Source organism: Trachurus japonicus, chromosome 22 (genome assembly GCF_045865225.1).
Source record: "Trachurus japonicus isolate A0001 chromosome 22, Traja_1.0".
Taxonomy (NCBI): domain Eukaryota; kingdom Metazoa; phylum Chordata; class Actinopteri; order Carangiformes; family Carangidae; genus Trachurus; species Trachurus japonicus.
This window is the reverse complement of record NC_140928.1, coordinates 894,075-919,312: the sequence shown is the minus strand read 5'-3', so window position 1 is coordinate 919,312 and position 25,238 is coordinate 894,075. Positions and strand designations below refer to the sequence as shown.

Here is a 25,238-nt window from a genome sequence, read left to right as displayed (position 1 = left end):
CTCTGTGCAGTAGCTGAAGTCCGTGGTGTACAGGGTGAAGAGGAAGGGAGAGAGGACGGTCCCCTGCGGTGCCCCAGTGTTGCTGATCAGTGGTCTGCCAATCAGGTAATCTAGAATCCAGGACACAAGGGGGGGCTCCACCTGCATTGCTGTCAGTTTCTCACTCAGTGAGGGTTGGGTTAGGGTGAAGGGTCAGAGGTCACTCAGAGGTCAGTGTGGTGGTGGTGATGATGATGATGATGATGATGATGATGATGAGCTGACTCTCAGATGAAGCTGCTAACAGAACAGCTGGATCAGCCACTGTAGCTGAAGCTGAGCAGATGTGATGTAGATCTTTGCTTGGTTCAGGGTCAAAGGTCAAAGCAGCTTCCCAGTGTGAGAGGTCAGGTTAAAGTCCTGTAGCTCAGAGAACAGTGTTGGTTTGATGATCCCACTGTGGAGCCACTGAGGCTCATGAACATCAACACTGAGCTCCACAGGAAGGAAGCTTCAGCTCATGGTCACATGACATTAAAGGAGTTTACTTCCTGTCCACAGTGTCTGTGGAGCTGCCTCTGGTCACATGACCACTCACTGAGATTCACTGATGATGAGACACTGAACGCTGTCAACAAGGAGCTTTGTCCTCAACTCACTGCTTTTATTCTTTATGCAGATTGGGTTACTGCAGGTTGTCAGAGACCAGCTGTTCTTCTCTGGTCTCAGCTCTGAAGTCCAACCCCTCCCACCTGAGAGAACTGGAGCTGAGCTCCAACCACCTGCAGGATTCAGGAGTGAAGGATCTGAGTGGTTTTCTGGAGAGTCCAGACTGTAGACTGGAGACTCTGAGGTCAGTTCACTGACTGTTACTGTGTAGATCTTAGGTGTGTGTGTGTGTGTGTGTGTGTGTGTGTGTGATCTGATAAATCATCAATCATTCTTCATCTTTTATTCTTTATTCAGATTGAAGCACTGCAGTTTGTCAGAGGTCAGCTGTTCTTCTCTGGTCTCAGCTCTGAAGTCCAACCCCTCCCACCTGAGAGAACTGGACCTGAGAAACAGCACCCTGAGCTCTTCAGCTCTGCAGCAGCTTCGTGATCTTGTGGAGAGTCCAGACTTTCGACTGGAGACTCTGCAGTGAGTCTGATCTGTAGCTGTTTCCACAGCTGATGACTGTGGGAGTAAAATAAAATGTAAAGTGTAAAGTGCAGCAGGTGAAGCTGTCAGGATGTGACATCACATATGACATCATATGTGACGTCACAGACACAGAAACGCTGCAGCAGCTTCAATGTGTCAATCATCAGTGATCCAGTTACAGGTAAAGGTGTTGAGTCAAACCGGAACTATGAGGTTCACCTGTCACTTACCTGAGAGTCTAGAAAACTCCTTGTTCACCAGAATCAATATGAACCATCAGCTGTTCTTGTTCTGACTCAACTGATCAGCAGATTCAGTCAATACATGATCAATACAAGTTTTCAAGTTTCAAGTATCAAATGTCAACAGCCAATCAGAAGCTGAAACACACTGAAGAGTTGGACTCATCACCTCCCTAAAACCTTCTCCTTCTCTTCTACAGGATATGATGAGAGAGTGAGGTAGGTGTGTGTGTGTGTGTGTGTGTGTGTCTGACAGATCATCATCAGTGAGTCTGGACTTAGAGCTCATCAAGATCGTCTCCGGTTCCTCTTCAGTGTCACAGCTGCAGCTCAGGAGGAACTTCCTGTTTGGGGGAATTTCACAATAAAACGACTTTGACTGTGAAGACGAGTTGGACTCAGACGGTTGACGTCTCGTGGTCTTCATGTTCTTGTCCAGAGGGAATACAAGGTTCTTCTCCTCCATGTCTTCATGACAAGGAGGAGAAGTGTCCAGACTCTTTATCAATTAACTGTCGGTTGTATTGATTATTAATCGTCTTTGTGCTGCAGCTTCTCTCCATCTTAGTTTATATACATATTGAGGTTGATTCTGTTGTGTCCGTCCAAATGTTTTCAGAACCATCTGGCTCTGAATGTGACAAATACAGTGAGTCTATTATGTCTGGTCTCCATGGTGATTGTAGAAGTGAAAGTCTGACAGAAACATCCGATGTCATTTGTTAATTTAATGTGACCTCACTTTGACTTCAACAAAGGAAGGGACAGAAACTGTCTGTGTGGATGTCCTACACTGAACAGGCTGCTCTGTTTTACATGGGACAGTGAAGGGATCACACTTAAACAACTCGCCCAGCAGGAGAAGTCAGTGGTCCACATGTTCATGTTCCATTGAACTAACCTAATAGGTATTTACTCCTTAACAAGGTTAAGGAAACTTCCTTTAAAATCATGAATCACTGTTATCCTGTCAAATCTTTTATAGTTAGATTTAACAAGGACATTGCTGTATCTTGCACTTTTTGTAACCTGCACCAAGAGGCCGTCTTCCATCTATTCTGGTGATTACACTCAGAGTTTATGGTAAGGCATCAGTTGTTTTATATTGGACCACATTTACAATGCCTTTGTACTTTGCTTTATGATGTAATATTTGGTTTGTCAAACTATAGGAGAGTTTGATAACGATTTTTTCCCCTCTATTTTATCATATTCCTGTTTTATATCCACAAATGTAAAGTATTAAAAGTAAAACCCTTTTTCTGTGTCTTTAAAAAAGAGATCAATTCCTATATTAAATCAATAACTTTGCAACACAAACACTATAAAGACGATAAATGTGTGCTCCAAATGTAATGTTTTTCTATCATCTTAATATACAGTTTTTTCATACCATTGGCATTATATATATTTATGTATAATTTGTTCTTTTCCTTAATGTTGTTCTGTGATTTCCCATTATTTATGAACAAATAAAGTTTATTAATAAAAAAACAAGTCTAGTGAACTCATCGTCATGTTGGAGAAACCAGTGTGAAATGATCAGAGACAACAATTCCTCTTTTTTTCACCTTTCACCCTCTTTTTTCTAAACAACTTTATCTTTACTTTCAGTTAACTGGCTTTCAGCTTGCCTTACTGAAAATAAAAGCTTTTCCTTATTTATCAGGCTTTTTGGAAGAAGTCATAGTGGGTTGGCTTCAATACCAGTATCATCAACCTAATTCTTATTATGAAATCCAAAATCAACTGTTGTGGTACAACAGTAATATTGTGACTAACTTCCATCCTCCTCCTGATGCTCCGTTTCATCTTAGACTTAGACTTTATTCGTCCCAGAAGGGAAATTTGTTTCCACTCGGCCGTACATTTACATGAAGGACATTATACAAATAAACACACACAGAAGCAAAACAGAACATCACACAATTAGCACACAAAAGCAGACTTATCACGAACAGTGTATGGCACAAACGTTGACTGTGACAGACAAGAGAGAGGAGGAGAATGTCAACAGGTCTGTTGTTTACGGTGGCTATGACTGCAGGGATTTAACTCTGTCCCATGCGAGCCTTTCTGAGTTTAAGTGACCGATACCTACGACCTGGGGGCAGTGGGATGAGGTGTTGGTTGAGTTGGTGTGTATTATCCTGTTCTATTGAGATTGCAAAGTGTCTTATGGGTCTATTGTTCAGTTCTGTGAGGTTGGGTGTGGGACGACCTGTGATTTTGGAGGCGAGGTGCGTGATGCGTGTTAATTAGGTCTGGTTGGTGACTGAAATCCTGGTGTAGGAGCAGATGGAGCAGTAGAGGAGGACTGGCTCTTATCAAGTAGGTGGAGTGCTTTGAGTTTTCTGAGCACGGACGGGAACGAGTAGAACGAGTCAGTGCTGTCGCAGCAGAGCGTGCGCCATCTTGGTTGCTTCTCTTGATCTTCAGCATCTTCATCAGGTCCACAGGTGTGAACACACTGATCTGATTGGTCACACCGCCCACACCTGTCCTGATTTTCCCAGCATGCACAGCGACAGCAGGTACAGCATCTCTCCGGCCTTCACGCTGCAGTGGATGGGCCGAGCTCTCCGGTACTGAGGGTGTCGCTCCAGGTCGGGGTCCAGAGGATCCAGAGGGATCCACGGGACCGGGAGGGGGGTTGGGGGTTAAACAGTTTAAACTGTTCCATTCCAAGCATCCTTGGATTGATAACACGTTTTGAGAGAATGTTGTGCATCTAAATTGAACCTCCACAGTCCCCTCTTGTGGTAGCTCTGGTCCCTTTCCTACTTTATCTCTCTGTCACTTTCAACTAGGGGAGGGAACGGAGGAAATGAAACAGTTAAGCGCCATTTTAGAGTGAACGGAGCAGAAGGAGGGAAACTGAAGCCTGAGACAAGTGAGTGTTAACACAAAATTATTATTATTATTATTATTATTATTGTAGTTGTTGTTGTTTAAGTGTCAGACAGAGTTTGTCTCTATGGACTGTGGAGCCAAACAGCTGCTCAGCCCAAAAACTCGGCTGAAGACAAAAGTTGACCACACCTTTGCTGCAAGGCAAGGCAATTTCATTTGTATAGCCCGTTTTTACAAACAGTTTGTCTCAAAGGGCTTTACATGGCATCGTAACAACATCCTCTGTCCTTAGACCCTCACAGCGACTGAGGAAAAACTCCATAGAAAACCCTTTTAACAGGGAAAAATTGGAGAAACCTAAACAACAGAGGAGGGATTCCTCACCCAGGACGGGCAGACGTGCAATAGATGTTGTTACAGACAAGAAAACAGTTTATAGTTTATGACACAGAATGTGGGAAACATGATGCATCTGGTATTTAGAGTCAATAGAGTCTTAAAATCTTCCCTAAAAACTTACTTTTTCTCCCTGGCATTCGGTTGGGTTGACTCATTTACTTACTCATTTGTATTTTATTTGTTTATTTATAGTTTGCATTCTATTGCACTTTACTTATGTATTTTATAGTATTTAAATAATGGTATGTTCTTAGTGATCTGTACAGCACTTTGGTCAACTTCGGTTCTTTTGAAAGCGCTCTGTAAATAAAGTTTGAGTTGACTGTGGAGGGAAGAAGAGTCAGGCGTAGTCCGTACAGACCATAGACTGTATAAAGAATGGACGTAGCACCCGTGACGTCACCCATTGGTTTGGGGGAGTCTGTTTTGTGCCGCTACTACGGGGGTTTGAACTGCACCATGTTGGATTTGACTTGCCATATTTGGAGCGGTGCGGCCGTTGGCCGGCCGAGAACCCGCCCACTGGCCTCGAAGCAGCAGTCTCCGGACCTGTCACTCAACGTTTCCGCGCCCTAATTGGCCAGAATTTTAAACCTAATAACAATAAAACTGTAGAGTTTAAAAAAAAGTCACCCCCCTCAGAGTGTGTGCGGGGGTATAAACTATCGGTTGAGACCAAAAAACGTAATGGTACCAGGCTTTGATCATGTTTATTGAGGATGTTAAGTCGGTGATTTTAACATTGGGGTCTATGGAGAATGCTCCCTTCTGGTACCAGCCCCCAGAGGAAGAAGTGAGCTTCACTTCTCAGACCAACAACTGCCCCCTTGGTACAGACGTCAGCACATCGTCTCAGTTTGACCTCGACACAACTTCTTCAGATTCAGAACAAACATCAACTTGAACTGAACGATGGCCTGAGAAGACTCCAGAGGTCAAAGGTCATTGTAGTTGACACAAGATTAAACTTGTTGTCTTGATTCTGTGTGTGTGTGTGTGTGTGTGTGTGTGTGTGTGTGTGTGTGTGTGTGTCAGGTTTCATTGGTCCATACAGGTCTAATACCAGGAGTTACCCAGCAGGTGGAGCCAGTCAACTGTGTAAGGAGACTTCCTCTCTGCAACTACCACTTAAAACTGAACAATGATTTCCTGTAAACACAGAAGTAGGAAATAAAACAGTTCAGACACCATTTCAGAATGAACGGAGCAGAAGGAGAGAAAGTGGGTCAGAGACAAGTGAGTGTTAACACAATGTCGTTGTTGTTGTTGTTGAAGCATCAGAGTCAGTTTGTCTCTGTGGACTGTGGAGGGAAGAAGAGTCAGACGTAGTCCGTACAGACGTCAGCACATTGTCTCAGTTTCACCTCGACACAACTTCTTCAGATTCAGAACAAACATCGACTTGAACTCAAGGACCTGAGAAAACTTCAGAGGTCAAAGGTCAAAGTTCGTGGTGACTGGATAAACATGGATCTAATGTGAATTTTATTTATTTATTTATTTAAAAGGGACAATACACATCAATGAACATTCTTACATGTGCACAAATGTAAATGCGTCAGAGTTAGCAACTTGCTAATTTGCATCCGTAGTCCCTTGGCAGGTAACACACAAACAGACAGAAATACACAAGAATTATACAGTGGTTCACAATCATATACACAGTCATACCTATACATAAAGTGCATGTGATCTGTAAAGTGCCTGGTATAAAGTGCCAGTTTCTAAAGTGCAAGTGCAAGTTTAAATAGGTAAAGTGCAAGTCTAAATGGATGGATCCAGAATGTGATGGCCCGTACCCGCCACCTGGGGTGGACCAAGACATTGGAGACAGTAGCAGCAGTTATATAAGTGCCATTCACACACATACTTACAGAGATAAATTGGAATATAGAAAAATAAGATAAATGCAGTGCATGCATACATACGTATATGTAGGCATGCACTGCACAACAACAAGAAAACCAGACGAATGACCACACAGAAAAACAAGGCAAGTGCAGTGCACGCATACATACGTAGGCGCGCACTGCACAACAAAACAAAAATCATGACAGCCAAAAGTATAGAGTAAGGCGGACGGACACCGAGCACGGTGCATGTGTCGCGCTCCGCGAAGGTCCCGCCTAGTCATGATTACAGACTTGGTTTGTTTTAAGCCAGTTTTTGAGGTGGACCTTGAAAGTGTTATAAGTGGTGCTTTCCCTTATTGTGTACGGTACATTATTCCAAATATTACAACCCTTAACCGATAGAACAGATTGACCAAAAGTTGTGCGTCTGAGAGGTACCTCGCAGTCTCCTCTGGCGGTGGCTCTGGTGGTTCTGCCACTGGTAACTTTACATTTTATATATTCTTTCAACAGAGGAGGTGCAAGTCCATTGAGTGTTTTATAAACAGCACAAGCATACTTAAAAACTTTAAGATTTTCGAAACTTAGGAGGTTGTGTTTCTCAAGGATATGACAATGGTGAAAGGAGATTGGTTTTCTGTCAAAATTTTTTAGTGCCCTTTTATATAATGATTCTATTGGTTTGACTATGGTTACCCCAGTGAGGGACCAGTTAGTAAAACAATATTCAATATGGGAAAAAATCATCGCATGCAAAAACATTCTAGCTGCATCTACTGTCAGCGAGTGGGACTCTGAGTGGTGGAGGTCAACAACTGTGAGACAGTGATGATAGTTTGTCCTCAGTGTATTTGGGTGTGACAGGTGATCAGACTGTGTGTGTTTCTGGTTTCCCTCTCAGACCGACTGAAGTCCTGAAGATGAGTGCTAATGTGGAGGACGAGGAGGACGGACCAGAGTCTCCAGAATCCATCTGTCTGAGTGACCTGTCCAAAGAAGATCCTCCATTGTCCAGTCGTGAACCTGGACCTGGACCTGGACCTGGACCTGGACCTGGACCTGGACCTGGACCTGGACCTAGACCTGGACCTGGATCAATCAGTCTGTCCGTGAAGAGTGACTGGTCCAAAGACCTTAATCCAGACTTCAGTCTTGGACCTGGACCTGGACCTGGACCTGGACCTGGACCTGGACCTGGACCTGGACCTGGACCTAGACCTGGACCTGGATCAATCAGTCTGTCCGTGAAGAGTGACTGGTCCAAAGAGCTTAATCCAGACTTCAGTCTTGGACCTGGACCTGGACCTGGACCTGGACCTGGACCTAGACCTGGACCTGGATCAATCAGTCTGTCCGTGAAGAGTGACTGGTCCAAAGAGCTTAATCCAGACTTCAGTCTTGGACCTGGACCTGGACCTGGACCTGGACCTGGACCTGGACCTCCAGAGTCACGGTAAGAGATGGTTTCTACTGTAAACTGAGCTGAAGATGATTCAGTCATTAGACTCATGTGAAGGAAACAGAGAGAAACCAGGAACCAGATCCATCAGACTCTGAAGGTTCACAACAAACCTCTGAGACAGAAACATGCACACACTCTGTCAGGCAGCCAATCAGAGCTCAGATGTGGAGCTGTGACATGTTGTTGATCCAGAAATGTCTTGACAGGAGGAAGAGGAGTGGTGTCTCTGTGGACCAGCAGCTGTCCTGCTGTGGTCTCTGTCAGGACGTCCTGAAGGATCCAGTCTCCACCAGCTGTGGACACTGGTTCTGCAGACAGTGCTTCACCTCAGACTGGGACCAGTCTGGTTCTTCAGGACCCCCCTCCTGTCCCCAGTGTGGAAAAAGACCCAGAACCAGAGGTGAGCTGCAGACAGCCAATCAGAGCAGCTGTGGACAAAGTGAGACTGAACATCTGTCTAGTGATGTGGTCATTTGTTGTTTTCTCCAGAGTCATTGTTCCATCACACAGCACTGACATTTAAGATGATGATTCAAACCTTCTCTTTGTTGTCTGTAGTTTTTCTGTAGCTGATGAAAATAATCTGATCAGATTGTCAGACTCTCTGTCTTCAGTCTGACTCTGTCTCTTGTCTCTCAGCAGATGGTGGTCTGCAGGAGGTTTTAGATCAACATAAGATCAGTCTGAGGAGCAGATGTGAACGAGTGACTGAAGGAACTGAGGGAACAGGAAGTGGAACTCTCCTCAACAGGATCTACACTGAGCTCTACATCACAGAGGGACAGAGTGAAGAGGTTAATACCCAACATGAGGTGAGACAGCTGGAGACAACGTCCAAGAAGATCCTCCATGACACTCCAATCAAGTGCAACGACATCTTTAAAGACTTACCTGTCCACCAGAGAGAGGACGTCTCTACGGTCTCACCTGTCCAACGGAGAGAGGACGTCTCTACGGTCTCACCTGTCCACCAGAGAGAGGACGTCTCTACGGTCTCACCTGTCCAACAGAGAGACAAAGTCTCTATGGTCTCACCTGTCCAACAGAGAGAGGACGTCTCTACGGTCTCACCTGTCCAACAGAGAGAGGACGTCTCTACGGTCTCACCTGTCCAACAGAGAGAGGACGTCTCTACGGTCTCACCTGTCCAACAGAGACCCATCAGAGTGGTTCTGACCAACGGCGTCGCTGGTGTTGGAAAAACCTTCTCGGTGCAGAAGTTCACTCTGGACTGGGCCGAGGGCTTGGAGAACCAAGATGTCAGTCTGCTGGTTCTGCTTTCGTTCAGGGAGCTGAACCTGATCAGAGATCAGCGGTTGAGTCTTCTCAGGCTGCTCCATGTTTTCCATCCAACATTACAGAAGGTCACAGCAGAGCAGCTGGCTGTCTGTAAACTTCTCTTCATCTTTGACGGCCTGGATGAAAGCCGACTGTCACTGGACTTCAACAACAGGGAGGTTGTGTCTGATGTCACACAGATGTCATCAGTCAACGTGCTGCTGACAAACCTCATCCAGGGGAATCTGCTTCCCTCGGCTCTGGTCTGGATCACCTCCAGACCTGCAGCAGCCAATCAGATCCCTCCTACATGTGTCGACAGGGTAACAGAGGTCCGAGGCTTCACTGACGCCCAGATGGAGGAGTACTTCAGGAGGAGGTCCAGTGATGAAGATCTGTCCAGAAGAATCATCTCACACATCAAGACGTCCAGGAGCCTCCACATCATGTGTCAAGTCCCAGTCTTCTGCTGGATCAGTGCTACAGTTCTGGAGCACATGTTGACCACAGACCAGAGAGGAGAGCTGCCCAAGACCACGACTGACCTGTTCTCACACTTCCTGCTGGTCCAGACAAAGAGGAAGAAGAACAAGTACAGTGAAGGACATGAGAGTCCACAGCAGCTGACGAAGGCCGACAGGGAAGTTCTTCTGAAGCTGGGGAGGCTGGCGTTTGAACAACTGGAGGAAGGAAACATCATGTTCTACCAAGAAGACCTGGAGCAGTGTGGTCTGGATGTCACAGAGGCCTCGGTGAACTCAGGACTCTGCACTGAGATCTTCAAAAGAGAGAGTGTGATCTTCCAGAAAACGGTCTACTGCTTTGTTCATCTGAGTGTTCAGGAGTTTCTGGCTGCAGTCTACATGTTCCACTGTTTCACCAACAGGAACACACAGGTCCTCAACAAGTTCCTGGGAAAACAACATGATGATTTAACCCTGGATGACTTCCTGAAGAGAGCCTTGGAGAAATCCCTCCTCAGTAGAAACGGTCACCTGGACCTGTTTGTTCGCTTCCTTCATGGCCTCTCTCTGGAGTCCAACCAGAGGCTGTTAGGAGGTCTGCTGGGTCAGACAGACAACAGTCCAGGAACCATCCAGAGAACCATCAACAACCTGAAGAAGATGAGGAAGAGAAACATCTCTCCTGACAGAAGCATCAACATCTTCCACTGTCTGACGGAGATGAAGGACCAGTCAGTTCACCAGCAGATCCAACAGTTCCTGAAGCCAAAGAGGAGATCAAAGAAGAAACTTTCTTTGATCCAGTGTTCAGCTCTGGCCTACATGCTGCTGATGTCAGAGCAGGTTCTGGACGAGTTTGACCTGTATAAGTACAAGTACAAGACATCATCACCAGAGGGACAACTGAGACTGATCCCAGCTGTGAGGAACTGCAGGAAGGCTCGGTGAGTCCAGACATGATCAATATAATTATTGATCAGTAGTTTGATCAAGTTCAGATAAACACAGTTTTCATTTATTCTCATTAAGAACAGTTGAGTTGTTTTTTCTGGATGTGTAGTAAAAGCTGTGAGCTCCAACATGTGGATTCTTCAGCTCATTATGATCGTTGCTGTTTAATTAATTTATGTTTAATTGACAGTTATTTTGAAGTTTTTACAGTATTATGACTTTTAGGTTTTATCCCAATCTTCCACCTCAGCATTTCCAGGTGTTAGTACGACTGCACATGAACCATAGTTTTAACCCTTTAGTGTCTCAGAGGCAGCTGTGCAGTCTGATCAGTGTCCTCAGTTGATGTCATCTTCAGACTCCGCCCACACTGACTCAGGTGACAGGTTTGAAGAGCAGGTGAGGAGTTAGACAAAAGTGAAGCCGTTGTCTGTATCTAGGAAGACTGAAGTCCTGATGAACATGGAGGACGTCCATGGACCAAACAATAAAGAGATGATGTAATGAGAGCGAGCCCTCAATGCATCATGGGAAACAGCAGTCTAGGCCCGGAGCAACAGGGCTAAGAGAGGCACTCGTTGTCGTAGCAACAAGAACAATGTCATGTAAAGACAGCATCAAGTTTTATATACCACCACAGTAGCATCAAGTGTGTAATGGCTCATTATTTTCATTGATTGGTATTGGTATATTTATTGATCCCACAAGTGAGGATCCTGCAGTATTGCAGCAGTACAGTGAACAGTAACAACAGAAGAGAAGTCATCGTCTGTCTGTCCTTGAACGCATCACAGAGATGAATGAGTGTAACCAGTGTGTCACTGTTCTCACTGTCTGAGGCTGTGTTACTGATCTGCTGCTGAACACAAGAGTGATGTTGAAGCAGGAGGAGTTCAGCTCAGTTCACCCACCGGTCTGTTGTAGACACGGTCCACTATGACCAGTTCTGACCAGTTCACCTCCTGAGCAGGGGAGGGAGGGGCTCAGTGTGGTCAGAGCCACTGACAGGTGTGTTACCTAACACCCTTCTACCAGAAAACCAAGAGAGGAGATGAAGCTCAAAATAAAAGCTGACCACAGATCAGCTGAGCTCATTTACAGACACAGACTGAGGCACACTAGGCAGGGAGGGACAACACAACTACACAGACTCACAAAGTGTCACTGAGAGTCAACAGAGCCTCAGACTGAAGCTGTGAGTGATGAGGATCAAAGTGAGAGAAGATGAACTGAAGCTCAGATGTTCATCACATCATCACGTCCTGTCATCAGATGCATCAACTGTTTTTACTGCAGCTTTCATCTCATTTCATTCTGACACATTTCATATTTTCTCTCTCTTCAAAGATTTATTTATTGTAAACTCTCAGAGAGTCACTGTGAAGTCGTGGCCTCAGCTCTGAAGTCCAACCCCTCCCACCTGACACAACTGGATCTGAGTGAAAACGACCTGAGTGACTCATCAGTGGAGCTTCTGTGTGCTGGACTGGAGAGTCCAAACTGTCGACTGGAGACTCTGAGGTGAGTTCACTGACTGGACCTGTTGGACTTTTGTCTGTGTTCAGTTCAGTTTCTGACTCCATGTTACTGCAGCTGGTAGAAGGTGAAGGGTCAGAGGTCACTCAGAGGTCAGAGGTCAGAGGCCATGATGATGATGATGATGATGATGATGGTCACATGACCACTCACTTAGTTTCACTTCAAGCTTCTTCAGCTCTGAACGGATGATGAGACACTTAACGCTGTTTGTCCTCAACTCACTGCTTTTATCCTTTATTCAGACTGGAGGGCTGTAGTTTGTCAGAGATCAGCTGTTCTTCTCTGGTCTCAACTCTGAAGTCCAACCCCTCCCACCCGAGACACCTGGACCTGAGCTGGAACAACCTGCAGGATTCAGGAGTGAAGGATCTGAGTGGTTTTCTGGAGAGTCCAGACTGTAGACTGGAGACTCTGGGGTCAGACTTTGTTTTATTTATGTTCTCAGATGAATGTGATGTGAAATTCTATTCTATTTATTGCACCCCGCACTTTCTTTCTTTCTCCTCTCTTTGATATGTTTGCCTTTGTTACTGTTTTAATGTATATTATGTACTGTGTATGGATGTTTTACTTGTACATGGCAGCTGTTACAACTCCCTTACCCAAGAAAAAATTTGATTTGATTTGATAGCTGTGATATTATAGGCTACTGATCCACACTGAGGGTCGTCATGGTGACGTCTGTATTCTTCTCTGCTTTTAGTCCAGTTAACTACAGAAACACGTGTAATGTGTCAGACAATAACTGATCTATAATCAATAGCTGGTGGCTCCTACTCTTTCCTGAGGCTCTGTGGTGTTTGTAGTGAAACATTAAAAGCCAACATCCCATAATAAGCAGGGGTGTGTGTGCTGGTTTCTCTGTGAAGAAGTCAACAAGGAGCTTTGTCCTCAACTCACTGCTTTTATTCTTTATTCAGATTGAAGAAGTGCAGTTTGTCAGAGATCAGCTGTTCTTCTCTGGGCTCAGCTCTGAAGTCCAACCCCTCTCACCTGAGACACCTGGACCTGAGTGACAACAAGCTGCAGGATTCAGCAGTGAAGCATCTGAGTGGTTTTCTGGAGAGTCCAGACTGTAGACTGGAGACTCTGGGGTCAGTTCACTGACAGTTACTGTTGTAGATCTTATGGGTGTGTGATCTGATCAATCATCAATCATTTCATCTTCTTCTTTTATTCTTTATTCAGATTGAAGAAGTGCAGGTTGTCAAAGATCAGCTGTTCTTCTCTGGTCTCAGCTCTGAAGTCCAACCCCTCCCACCTGAGACACCTGGACCTGAGTGACAACAAGCTGCAGGATTCAGCAGTGAAGGATCTGAGTGGTTTTCTGGAGAGTCCAGACTGTAGACTGGAGACTCTGGGGTCAGTTCACTGACAGTTACTGTTGTAGATCTTATGGGTGTGTGATCTGATCAATCATCAATCATTTCATCTTCTTCTTTTATTCTTTATTCAGATTGAAGAAGTGCAGTTTGTCAGAGATCAGCTGTTCTTCTCTGGTCTCAGCTCTGAAGTCCAACCCCTCCCACCTGAGAGAACTGGACCTGAGGGACAACTGGAACCTGAGTTCTTCTTCTTCAGCTCTGCAGCAGCTTCGTGATCTTGTGAAGAGTTCAGACTTTCGACTGGAGACTCTGCAGTGAGTCTGATCTGTAGCTGTTTCCACAGCTGATGACTGTGGGAGTAAAATAAAATGTAAAGTGTAAAGTGCAGCAGGTGAACCTGCCAGTATGTGACATCACATATGACATCATGTGACGTCACAGACACAGAAAACGCTGCAGCAGCTTCAATGTGTCAATCATCAGTGATCCAGTTACAGGTAAAGGTGTTGAGGTTCACCTGTCACTCTACTGAGTCTGTAGAAAACTCCTTGTTCACCAGAATCAATATGAACCATCAGCTGTTCTTGTTCTGACTCAATTGATCAGCAGATTTAGTCAATACATGATCAATACAAGTTTCTCTATCAAATGTCAACAGCCAATCAGAAGCTGAAACACACTGAAGAGTTGGACTCAAACCTTCTCCTTCTTCTCCTCTACAGGGCATTGTAAGAGAGTGTATGTGTGTGTGTGTGTGTGTGTGTGTGTGTGTGTGTGTCTGACAGATCATCATCAGTGAGTCTGGACTTAGAGCTCATCAAGATCGTCTCCGGTTCCTCTTCAGTGTCACAGCTGCAGCTCAGGAGGAACTTCCTGTTTGGGGGAATTTCACAATAAAACGACTTTGACTGTGAAGACGAGTTGGACTCAGACGGTTGACGTCTCGTGGTCTTCATGTTCTTGTCCAGAGGGAATACAAGGTTCTTCTCCTCCATGTCTTCATGACAAGGAGGAGAAGTGTCCAGACTCTTTATCAATTAACTGTCGGTTGTATTGATTATTAATCGTCTTTGTGCTGCAGCTTCTCTCCATCTTAGTTTATATACATATTGAGGTTGATTCTGTTGTGTCCGTCCAAATGTTTTCAGAACCATCTGGCTCTGAATGTGACACAAATACAGTGCGTCTATTATGTCTGGTCTCCATGGTGATTGTAGAAGTGAAAGTCTGACAGAAACATCCGATGTCATTTGTTAATTTAATGTGACCTCACTTTGACTTCAACAAAGGAAGGGACAGAAACTGTCTGTGTGGATGTCCTACACTGAACAGGCTGCTCTGTTTTACATGGGACAGTGAAGGGATCACACTTAAACAACTCGCCCAGCAGGAGAAGTCAGTGGTCCACATGTTCATGTTCCATTGAACTCACCTAACAGGTATTTACTCCTTAACAAGATTAAGGAAACTTCCTTTAAAATCATGAATCACTGTTATCCTGTCAAATCTTTTATAGTTAGATTTAACAAGGACATTGCTGTATCTTGCACTTTTTGTAACCTACACTAAGAGACTGTCTTCCATCTATTCTGGTGATTACACTCAGAGTTTATGGTAAGGCATCAGTTGTTTTATATTGGACCACATTTATAATGCCTTTGTACTTTGCTTTATGATGTAATATTTGGTTTGTCAAACTATAGGAGAGTTTGATAACGATTTTTCCCCCTCTATTTTATCATATTCCTATTTTATATCCACAAATGTAAAGTATTAAAAGTAAAACCCTCTTTCTGTGTCTTTAAAAAAGAGATCAATTCCTATATTAAATCAATAACTTTGCAACACAAACACTATAAAGACGATAAATGTGTGCTCCAAATGTAATGTTTTTCTACCATCTTAATATACAGTTTTTTTTCATACCCTTAGCATTATATATATTTGTGTAATTTGTTCTTTTCCTTCATGTTGTTCTGTGATTTCCCATTATTTAAGAACAAATAAAGTTTATTAATTAAAAAAACAAGTCCAGTGAACTAATCGTCATGTTGGAGAAACCAGTGTGAGATGATCTGAAACAACAATTCCTCTTTTTTCACCTTTCACCCTCTTTTTTCTAAACAACTTTATCTTTACTTTCAGTTAACTGGCTTTCAGCTTGCCTTACTGAAAATAAAAGCTTTTCCTTATTTATCAGGCTTTTTGGAAGAAGTCATAGTGAGTTGGCTTCAATACCAGTATCATCAACCTAATTCTTATTATGAAATCCAAAATCAACTGTTGTGGTACAACAGTAATATTGTGACTAACTTCCATCCTCCTCCTGATGCTCCGTTTCATCTTAGACTTAGACTTTATTCGTCCCAGAAGGGAAATTTGTTTCCACTCGTCCGTACATGAAGGACATTATACAAATAAACACACAGAGCAGCAAAACAGAACATCACACAATTAGCACACAAAAGCAGACTTATCACGAACAGTGTATGGCACAAACGTTGACTGTGACGGACAAGAGAGAGGAGGAGAATGTCAACGGGTCTATTGTTTACGGTGGCTATGACTGCAGGGATTTAACTCTGTCCCATGCGAGTCTTTCTGAGTTTAAGTGACCGATACCTACGACCTGGGGGCAGTGGGATGAGGTGTTGGTTGAGTTGGTGTGTATTGTCCTGTTCTATTGAGATTGCAAAGTGTCTTATGGATCTATTGTTCAGTTCTGTGAGGTTGGGTGTGGGACGACCTATGATTTTGGAGGCGAGGTGCGTGATGCGTGTTAATTAGGTCTGGTTGTTGGTGACTGAAATCCTGGTGTAGGAGCATATGGAGCAGTAGAGGAGGACTGGCTCTTATCAAGTAGGTGGAGTGCTTTGAGTTTTCTGAGCACGGACGGGAACGAGTAGAACGAGTCAGTGCTGTCGCAGCCGAGCGTGCGCCAACTTGGTTGCTTCTCTTGATCTTCAGCATCTTCATCAGGTCCACAGGTGTGAACACACTGATCTGATTGGTCCGTTACACACCTGAGCTCAGTGGACATATCTATACAAAGCTCAGGGGTCATCGTCTCCATCCTGTTAGTCCCACACCTGTCCTAATTTTCCCAGCATGCACCTGTTCGGTTCCCAGCATGCACCAGAGCCAATCAGGACGTCTCACACCGAGTTTAATGACCTTTAATATCGTCCCTCAGCTCAGTTTCATTGTTTCACTGTCCGTCACCGTGACGTCACTCAGCTGCTGTGATGTCACGTCCCCCCTGTGACCTCACACAGCGACTCCAGCAGCTGGAAGTAGTTGTACTTGATGTCGTAGTCCATGTCGTACCAGAAGTTCACTGCAGAGAGAAGACACAACACCTCACGTCACCACTCTGACTGCTGATGTGTTTGTCTCAGAGGAAGATGAGGGTTTACCTGCAGCTAGAGCACTGGAATAAGAGAGTAACGACACTTCCATTGAGTCCCGTGGTTAAAGCCTCATGCGCCCCCTAGTGGCAGGATGTGGGTATTGCAAAAGTGCCCAGAAAACCCATTCACTCCAATGTATGTGTGTTGTCCACTTGCTTGTAAATTGATGAAAACGGCCGTGTTTTTGTTTTTAGGTGTCTTGGTCATATCAGTCTTCAGAATCAAAATCAGAAATCTAAAGGCAGAGGATGTTATAATGATGTAAAGCCCTTTGAGACAAACTGTAAAAATGGGCTATACAAATAAAATTGCCTTGCCTTAATGCCAGGATCAGAATTACTTTATTGATCTCCAGAGGAATTTTTTTTGTTACAAACTCCTTAATAGTAAAGAAGAAGCAATAAAAAATGTGATATTCAAAGGAGTTGGAGAGGATCAAAGATAAATAAAAAATATTACTAAAATAAAAGAATAAGAACAGAATACAATTAGATAATAAAAAAAGATAAAATATAATACTTATAATTCGCATATGTACTTTACATTTAGTAAACTCAGTACACATAGGGCAGATGACTCTTACAGTTCTAGCCCGTTTTTACCAACAGTTTGTCTCAAAGGGCTTTACATCCCATCACAACAACATCCTCTGTCCTTAGACCCTCACATCCACTGAGAAAAAACTCCATGGAAAACCCTTTTAACAGGGAAAACCAGGAGAAAGCTCAGGGTGAGCAACAGAGGAGGGATCCCTCACCCAGGACAGAGATGTTGTTACACACAAGAAAACAGTTTACAGGGAAGATTTCCTGTGTGATCAATTAGAGATGAATAATAAATGATTACTTACAGCTGTGGGGTCACTGACCAGGGTTAAATTAAATATAGAAGTAACAGCAGCCCAGAGCAGCAGATTGATGATGATCATGTGTAGTTCAGATTGGTGACCAACAGGAGGAGACACAACCATCAGCTGCTGAAGACAATACGTTAAATACTATGTACATACTAATATCAGATATTATCTATTGCATTAGGTAGTATATATGGACTTTATATGGATTATATGTATATGAAACATTAAATATTAAATGGAGTATATTAAATGCTTTGTATACAACATTAAATACTAAATACACAATATTAAATACCACACACTGTGTGAATCAGTGTGTAGGTATCAGAATAAAATATAATAGACTGAACTGTAACTTAGTGGAGTGTCCCTGTGCTGCTGCTGTCTCTTTAAATCTCTCAGCAGCTGTTCTACCACAGCTGGATCTCAGCTCACTGGGTTTCATCTGTTCATACATGTGTAATACTAACAGATATCCAGCAGGTTTATATTTATTTATTTAATTATTTATTATTTATGCATATTGATGGACACTGAGTACACGAGTACGGACTTAGCACTGTTGCTAGATTTAATCCCCAAACATAAAACGTGACATGACGTAAAAAGTCCAACAACAGAGGACCGATAGATAACAAATATTAAATAAGTAGATTTACATGATTGCAGGAGGATTGGACATGATTCGTTAAATTATAAAACATACAATTACACACACTCAGACTAAATATGATTACTTTATGGTTTTATGGTTACATGATTGCACACTGACTACACTATTGCACACGCACTGGCCATAGACAAACAGCTGCACATACAAGAAACAAGAAGGATCCAGACTGAGCATGATACAGGTGCTCACAAGTTTGTTTGTCTAATATCCAGTCTCTAAGTTGTGCTTTAAAAGTCCTAAAAGTCGGACACTCTCTAGTATTATTGGGTAGTTTGTTCCGTTCCAAGCATCCTTGGATTGATAACACGTTTTGAGAGAATGTTGTGCGTCTAAATTGTACCTCCACAGTCCCCTCTTGTGGTAGCTCTGGTCCCTTTTCTACTTTATCTCTCTGTCATCAACTAGGGGAGGGAAAGGAGAAAGTGAAACTGTTCAGACGCCATTTCAGAGTGAACGGAGCAGAAGGAGAGGAACTGAAGCCTGAGACAAGTGAGTGTTAACACAAAATTATTATTATTATTATTAATGTTATTGTAGTTGTTGTTGAAGTGTCAGACAGAGTTTGTCTCTATGGACTGTGGAGCCAAACAGCTGCTCAGCCCAAAACCTCGGCTGAAGACAAACGTTGACCGAGTCTTAGCTGCCATGACACATCTGGTCTGCAGAGTCAATAGAGTCTTTAAATCTTCCCTAAAAACTTACTTTTTCTCCCTGGCATTCAGTTGAGTTGACTCATTTGTCTTTTACTTACTCATTATTTTATTTGTTTATTTTTAGTTTGCATTCTATTGCACTTTACTTATGTATTTTATAGTATTTAAATGATGGTATGTTCTTAGTGATCTGTACAGCACTTTGGTCAACTTCAGTTCTTTTGAAAGCGCTCTGTAAATAAAGTTTGAGTTGACTGTGGAGGGAAGAAGAGTCAGGCGTAGTCCGTACAGACGTCAGCACATTAAAGAGACTTCCTCTCTGCAACTACGCGCTTAAAACTGAACAATGATTTCCTGTAAACACAGAAAGAGGAAGTAAAACATTTCAGACGCCATTTCAGAATGAACGGAGCAGAAGGAGAGAAACTGAAGTCAGAGACAAGTGCGTGTTAACACAACATTATCATTATTGTTGTTATTATTATTATTATTATTTGTTATCAATGTTGTTGTTGAAGCATCAGAGTCAGTTTGTCTCTGTGGACTGTGGAGAGAAGAAGAGTCAGACGTAGTCCGTACAGACGTCATCACATTGTCTCAGTTTGACCTCGACTGTAAACTTCTTCAGATTCAGAACAAACATCAACTTGAACTCAAGGACCTGAGAAAACTTCAGAGGTCAAAGGTCAAAGGTCGTAGTGACTGGATAAACATGGATTTAATGTGAAAGGACTCTGAGTGGTGGAGGTCAACAACTGTGAGACAGTGATGATAGTTTGTCCTCAGTGTATTTGTGTGTGACAGGTGATCAGACTGTGTGTGTTTCTGGTTTCACTCTCAGACCGACTGAAGTCCTGAGGATGAGTGTTAATGTGGAGGAAGAGGAGGACGGACCAGAGTCTCCAGGGTCCGTCTGTCTGTCTATGAAGAGTGACCGGTTCAAAGGAGATCCTCCAGACTTCAGTCTTGGACCTGAACCTTCAGACTCACAGTAAGAAACCTGATACGAACCTGAACCTCCAAACTGTCTCTATCAGAGCTGAGTGTGTGTGTGTGTGTGTGCGCCCAGCCACTATTGTGGCCCTAAACAACCGCATAGAGTGTTTATGCCAGCTGACACAGTGGGTTTGGTGAAAAATAAAAAGATAAATGTTTCAACAGCATGTGTTTTGAACTAGTTTTACGACAAAGCTAAAGATGAGAGTGCTTTTCATTCTGTCCAACAGTGTGTAGTTAGTTAGACAAACATCTGGTCATATGAATGAAGTGATGATGCTATGTAGTTTTGGTTCAAGTTCAAGTTCACTTTTATTTATATAGCACAGTTTAAAAATACCTGTAACAGTCATCCAAAGTGCTTTACAGAGCAGAGACAAAAACAAAAAGAATGCATGTACAAGAAACAAGAAAACATGCATATTATCGCACATACTAACACAAATGCATGTAGCACATGCACATATACGAACGTATACACATACGGATATGCATACGTGCACGGCTAGTAATCATAAACAACAGTGCAAGATTATGTTAAAAATGCACATGGACTTTTTTTTTTTAAGTATATTTTTTGGCGTTTTTGCCTTTATTTGATAGCACAGTGAGATAGACAGGAAAGGGGGAGGCAGAGAGAGGGGGAATGACATGCAGGAAATGTCTGCCCGACATGGGATTTGAACCGGGGACGCCTGCGTTGAGGACTGTAGCCTCTACATGGGGCGGCCGCCTTAACCACTGCGCCACGCACCGCCCCTTGTGTTCAGTGTTTTGATAAAACCAGCCTAGTTTGCAAAATTGTGTTTTAGCGATTGGAAAAAACTGGAAATGACTGACATGTTTGTGTTTGCAAATATCTGTGGATCCAAAGGCCAAGGAGAAAAGATGTGTTTTTAAAGCACACTTAAACCTCTCCATGGATCCTGCATGTCTAACATGTAGGTTTTCAATTTTGATCTAGGTACATCCAGCAACAACTTACTGGATGACCGTAGATCTCTGGCTGGATTATGGACTTAAGGAGCCAGATCAGTTAAAATCTTAAAAACATTTAATAACACTTTAAAATCAATCCTAAAGCGGTTGGGAAGCCAGTGGAGGGAGGCCAGAACAGGTGTGATGTGTTTATGGTTTTTTGTGCCGGTCAAAAGGCGAGCAGCCGCGTTCTGCACCAGCTGCAGCTGCTGGTGCAGAACACCAACTAAGGAATAACAATAATCGAGCCTGCATGATATAAAGGCATGGATAACTCTTTCCAAGTCATTAAAAGATAAATAAGCCTTGACTTTTGATAAAATACGAATTTGGTGAAAAGGCCCTTTATCCACTGTGTTGATTTGTTTCCTAAAACCAAGGTTGCAATCAAAAGTTACACCAAGGCTCTTAATAGAGGGAGTAGTTTTAAGAGCAAGGAGATCCTGACCATCAAATGAGTGCAAACAGCCTTCTGGAAGGCCAAATACAGTAACCTAGGTTTTATTTTCATTAAGATTAAGTTGGCTCAGGCTCATCCAGCTCTTGACGTCAGCAAGACAAGCTAGAAAAGATTTCAGAGGATCCTTAGAGGACAGCTGAAGAGGGAGAAAGATCTGCACATCATCCGCATAACAATGGAAGGATATGTCGTGCTTTATACGAAAGATAGATCCCAGAGGCAGCATGTACAATGAAAATAACAGGGGGCCTAGAATTGAACCGTGTGGCACTCGTGTGTGAGGGGGGAGGGGGGGGGGGGGGCACAATAGAAGAGAAACTGCCCAACTGCACAGAAAAGCTCCTATCAGTCAAGTATGACCTAATCAGCATGAGGGCTGACCCTTTAATGCCCACATGTCGCTCCAAACGTGACTGCAGGGTCCTACAATATGATCAACAGTGTCAAATGCTGCAGTTAAACCCAGGGTCATTAGCATTGCTGCACATCCTGAGTCTAGTGCTTCATTTTGCAGGATGTATCAGGTATTTTGCAGTTTGAGTGTTATGTGTGGTTTTGTGAATTGTGTTCAGTATTTTGTTAAAACCAGCCTAGTTTGCAAAATTGTGTTTTAGCGATTGGAAAATACTGTAATGACTGACATGTTTGTGTTTGCAAACCACAGACTGAGAGCAGAGTCTCCAGGATCCATCTGTCTGTCAATGAGGAGTGACTGCTCCAAACCTGAACCTGAAAACTTCAGATCTGGACCCACCTTCTGGTCTACGAGGAGTGACTGCTCCAAACCTGAACCTGAAAACTTCAGATCTGGACCTGGACCTTCAGACTCACAGTAAGAAACCTGATACGAACCTAAAACCTGTCTCTGGGGCGGTGCGTGGCGCAGTGGTTAAGGCGGCCGCCCCATGTAGAGCCTACAGTCCTCAACGCAGGCGTTCAATTATTTATGTGTCTAACCCTAACCCTGGGCTGTAGGGGGGCGACTGGTGTCCAGGTAGATCCAGATGTTGATCCAGTGGATCCAGATGTTGATCCTGTGGATCCATATGTTGATCCAGTAGATCCAGATGTTGAGTCAGTGTCAGTGTGTGATCCTGTGTAGAGCTGATGTGAGACAGATGTTCAGCAGCTGGACACTGGACCCAATTAATGACTGACTGACTCTCCACTGTTGTCTATGATGCTGCTGTGTTGCTTCCATCCTTCACTACAGTGTGTGGTGCTGGACACTGACGTCACTGGAGACTTCCCACAATGCATCTGTGATCAGAGAACTGGTCAGTGATCAATGTGATGTCAATAAAAACATGTTTGTGTTTGCAGACTGAGAGCAGAGTCTCCAGGATCCATCTGTCTGTCCATGAAGAGTGACCAGTCCATGGGACAGCCTCTTTGGTTCAGACCTGGACCTGGACCTGGACCTGGACCTGGACCCACCTGTCTGTCCATGAAGAGTGACCAGTCCATGGGTCAACCTCTTTGGTTCAGTACTGAACCTGTACCTGGACCTCCAGAGTCACGGTAAGAGACGTTTCTACTGTAAACTGAGCTGAAGAAGATTCAGTCATTAGACTCATGTGAAGGAAACAGAGAGAAACCAGAAACCAGATCCATCAGACTCTGAAGGTTCACAACAAACCTCAGAGACAGAAACATGCACACACTCTGTCAGCAGCCAATCAGAGCTCAGATGTGGAGCTGTGACATGTTGTTGATCCAGAAATGTCTTGACAGGAGGAAGAGGAGTGGTGTCTCTGTGGACCAGCAGCTGTCCTGCTGTGGTCTCTGTCAGGACGTCCTGAAGGATCCAGTCTCCACCAGCTGTGGACACTGGTTCTGCAGACAGTGCTTCACCTCAGACTGGGACCAGTCTGGTTCTTCAGGACCCCCCTCCTGTCCCCAGTGTGGAAAAAGACCCAGAACCAGAGGTGAGCTGCAGACAGCCAATCAGAGCTGCTGATGTGGTCATTTGTGAAACCAGGACCTGTTGTTATGGGGGTTATGATAGTATCATATAGCCTACCACTAGTTGTGGTTTTAATTGCAGTTATATAAACAAAATGTTGTCTGGGAGAAGGGTACTTGTATTAAATTTGGGAAAGGGTACTCAAGCCAAACAAATATGGTGTCTAATGTATGATTATAATTATTTCTTAGATAGAAAATCGGTAAAGGAAAAACCGGTTTTGGCAGGTCAGACCTCCTTTAAAACCGGAAATCGGTATCGGCCAAGAATTTTGCAATCGGTGCATCTCTACTGCTGATGTGGTCATTTGTGAAACCAGGACCTGTTGTTTTCTCCAGAGTCATTGTTCCATCACACAGCACTGACATTTAAGATGATGATTCAAACCTTCTCTTTGTTGTCTGTAGTTTTTCTGTAGCTGATGAAAATAATCTGATCAGATTGTCAGACTCTCTGTCTTCAGTCTGACTCTGTCTCTTCTCTCTCAGCAGATCGTGGTCTGCAGGAGGTTTTAGATCAACATAAGATCAGTCTGAGGAGCAGATGTGAACGAGTGACTGAAGGAACTGAGGGAACAGGAAGTGAAACAGGAAGTGAAACCCTCCTCAACAGGATCTACACTGAGCTCTACATCACAGAGGGACAGAGTGAAGAGGTTAATACCCAACATGAGGTGAGACAGCTGGAGACAACGTCCAAGAAGAAGACCCTCCATGACACTCCAATCAAGTGCAACGACATCTTTAAAGACTTACCAGTCCAACGGAGAGAGGACGTCTCTATGGTCTCACCTGTCCAACGGAGAGAGGACGTCTCTACGGTCTCACCTGTCCAACAGAGAGAGGACGTCTCTACGGTCTCACCTGTCCAACAGAGAGAGGACGTCTCTACGGTCTCACCTGTCCAACAGAGAGAGGACGTCTCTACAGTCTCACCTGTCCAACAGAGACCCATCAGAGTGGTTCTGACCAACGGCGTCGCTGGCGTTGGAAAAACCTTCTCGGTGCAGAAGTTCACTCTGGACTGGGCCGAGGGCTTGGAGAACCAAGATGTCAGTCTGCTGGTTCTGCTTGCGTTCAGGGAGCTGAACCTGATCAGAGATCAGCGGTTGAGTCTTCTCAGGCTGCTCCATGTTTTCCATCCAACATTACAGAAGGTCACAGCAGAGCAGCTGGCTGTCTGTAAACTCCTCTTCATCTTTGACGGCCTGGATGAAAGCCGACTGTCACTGGACTTCAACAACAGGGAGGTTGTGTCTGATGTCACACAGACGTCATCAGTCAACGTGCTGCTGACAAACCTCATCCGGGGGAATCTGCTTCCCTCGGCTCTGGTCTGGATCACCTCCAGACCTGCAGCAGCCAATCAGATCCCTCCTACATGTGTCGACAGGGTAACAGAGGTCCGAGGCTTCACTGACGCCCAGATGGAGGAGTACTTCAGGAGGAGGTCCAGTGATGAAGATCTGTCCAGAGGAATCATCTCACACATCAAGACGTCCAGGACCCTCCACATCATGTGTCAAGTCCCAGTCTTCTGCTGGATCAGTGCTACAGTTCTGGAGCACATGTTGACCACAGACCAGAGAGGAGAGCTGCCCAAGACCACGACGGACCTGTTCTCACACTTCCTGCTGGTCCAGACAAAGAGGAAGAAGAACAAGTACGGTGAAGGACATGAGACGAGTCCACAGGAGCTGACGGAGGCCGACAGGGAAGTTCTTCTGAAGCTGGGGAGGCTGGCGTTTGAACAGCTGGA

The 25,238-nt window shown here is 44.1% G+C and overlaps 2 protein-coding genes across 2 annotated transcripts in view; both read left to right on the top strand.

Moving 5' to 3' along the window:
• LOC146963164 (protein NLRC3-like) overlaps positions 1-1,243 on the top strand; it is a 41,084-nt gene extending 39,841 nt beyond the window's left edge. The window contains exons 8-9 of the mRNA XM_085768139.1: positions 659-832; positions 946-1,243. Coding sequence (XP_085624265.1) covers positions 659-832; positions 946-1,123 — 352 coding nt within the window. The 3' untranslated portion in view covers positions 1,124-1,243. The remainder of the gene's footprint in view (positions 1-658; positions 833-945) is intronic.
• A 6,572-nt stretch (positions 1,244-7,815) lies between these two features.
• LOC146963162 (uncharacterized) overlaps positions 7,816-25,238 on the top strand; it is a gene marked incomplete at its 5' end in the record, with an annotated part of 77,281 nt that continues 59,858 nt past the window's right edge. The window contains 7 exons of the mRNA XM_085767932.1: positions 7,816-7,922; positions 8,138-8,370; positions 8,571-10,617; positions 11,972-12,145; positions 12,406-12,579; positions 13,084-13,257; positions 13,352-13,525. Coding sequence (XP_085624058.1) covers positions 7,816-7,922; positions 8,138-8,370; positions 8,571-10,617; positions 11,972-12,145; positions 12,406-12,579; positions 13,084-13,257; positions 13,352-13,525 — 3,083 coding nt within the window. The remainder of the gene's footprint in view (positions 7,923-8,137; positions 8,371-8,570; positions 10,618-11,971; positions 12,146-12,405; positions 12,580-13,083; positions 13,258-13,351; positions 13,526-25,238) is intronic.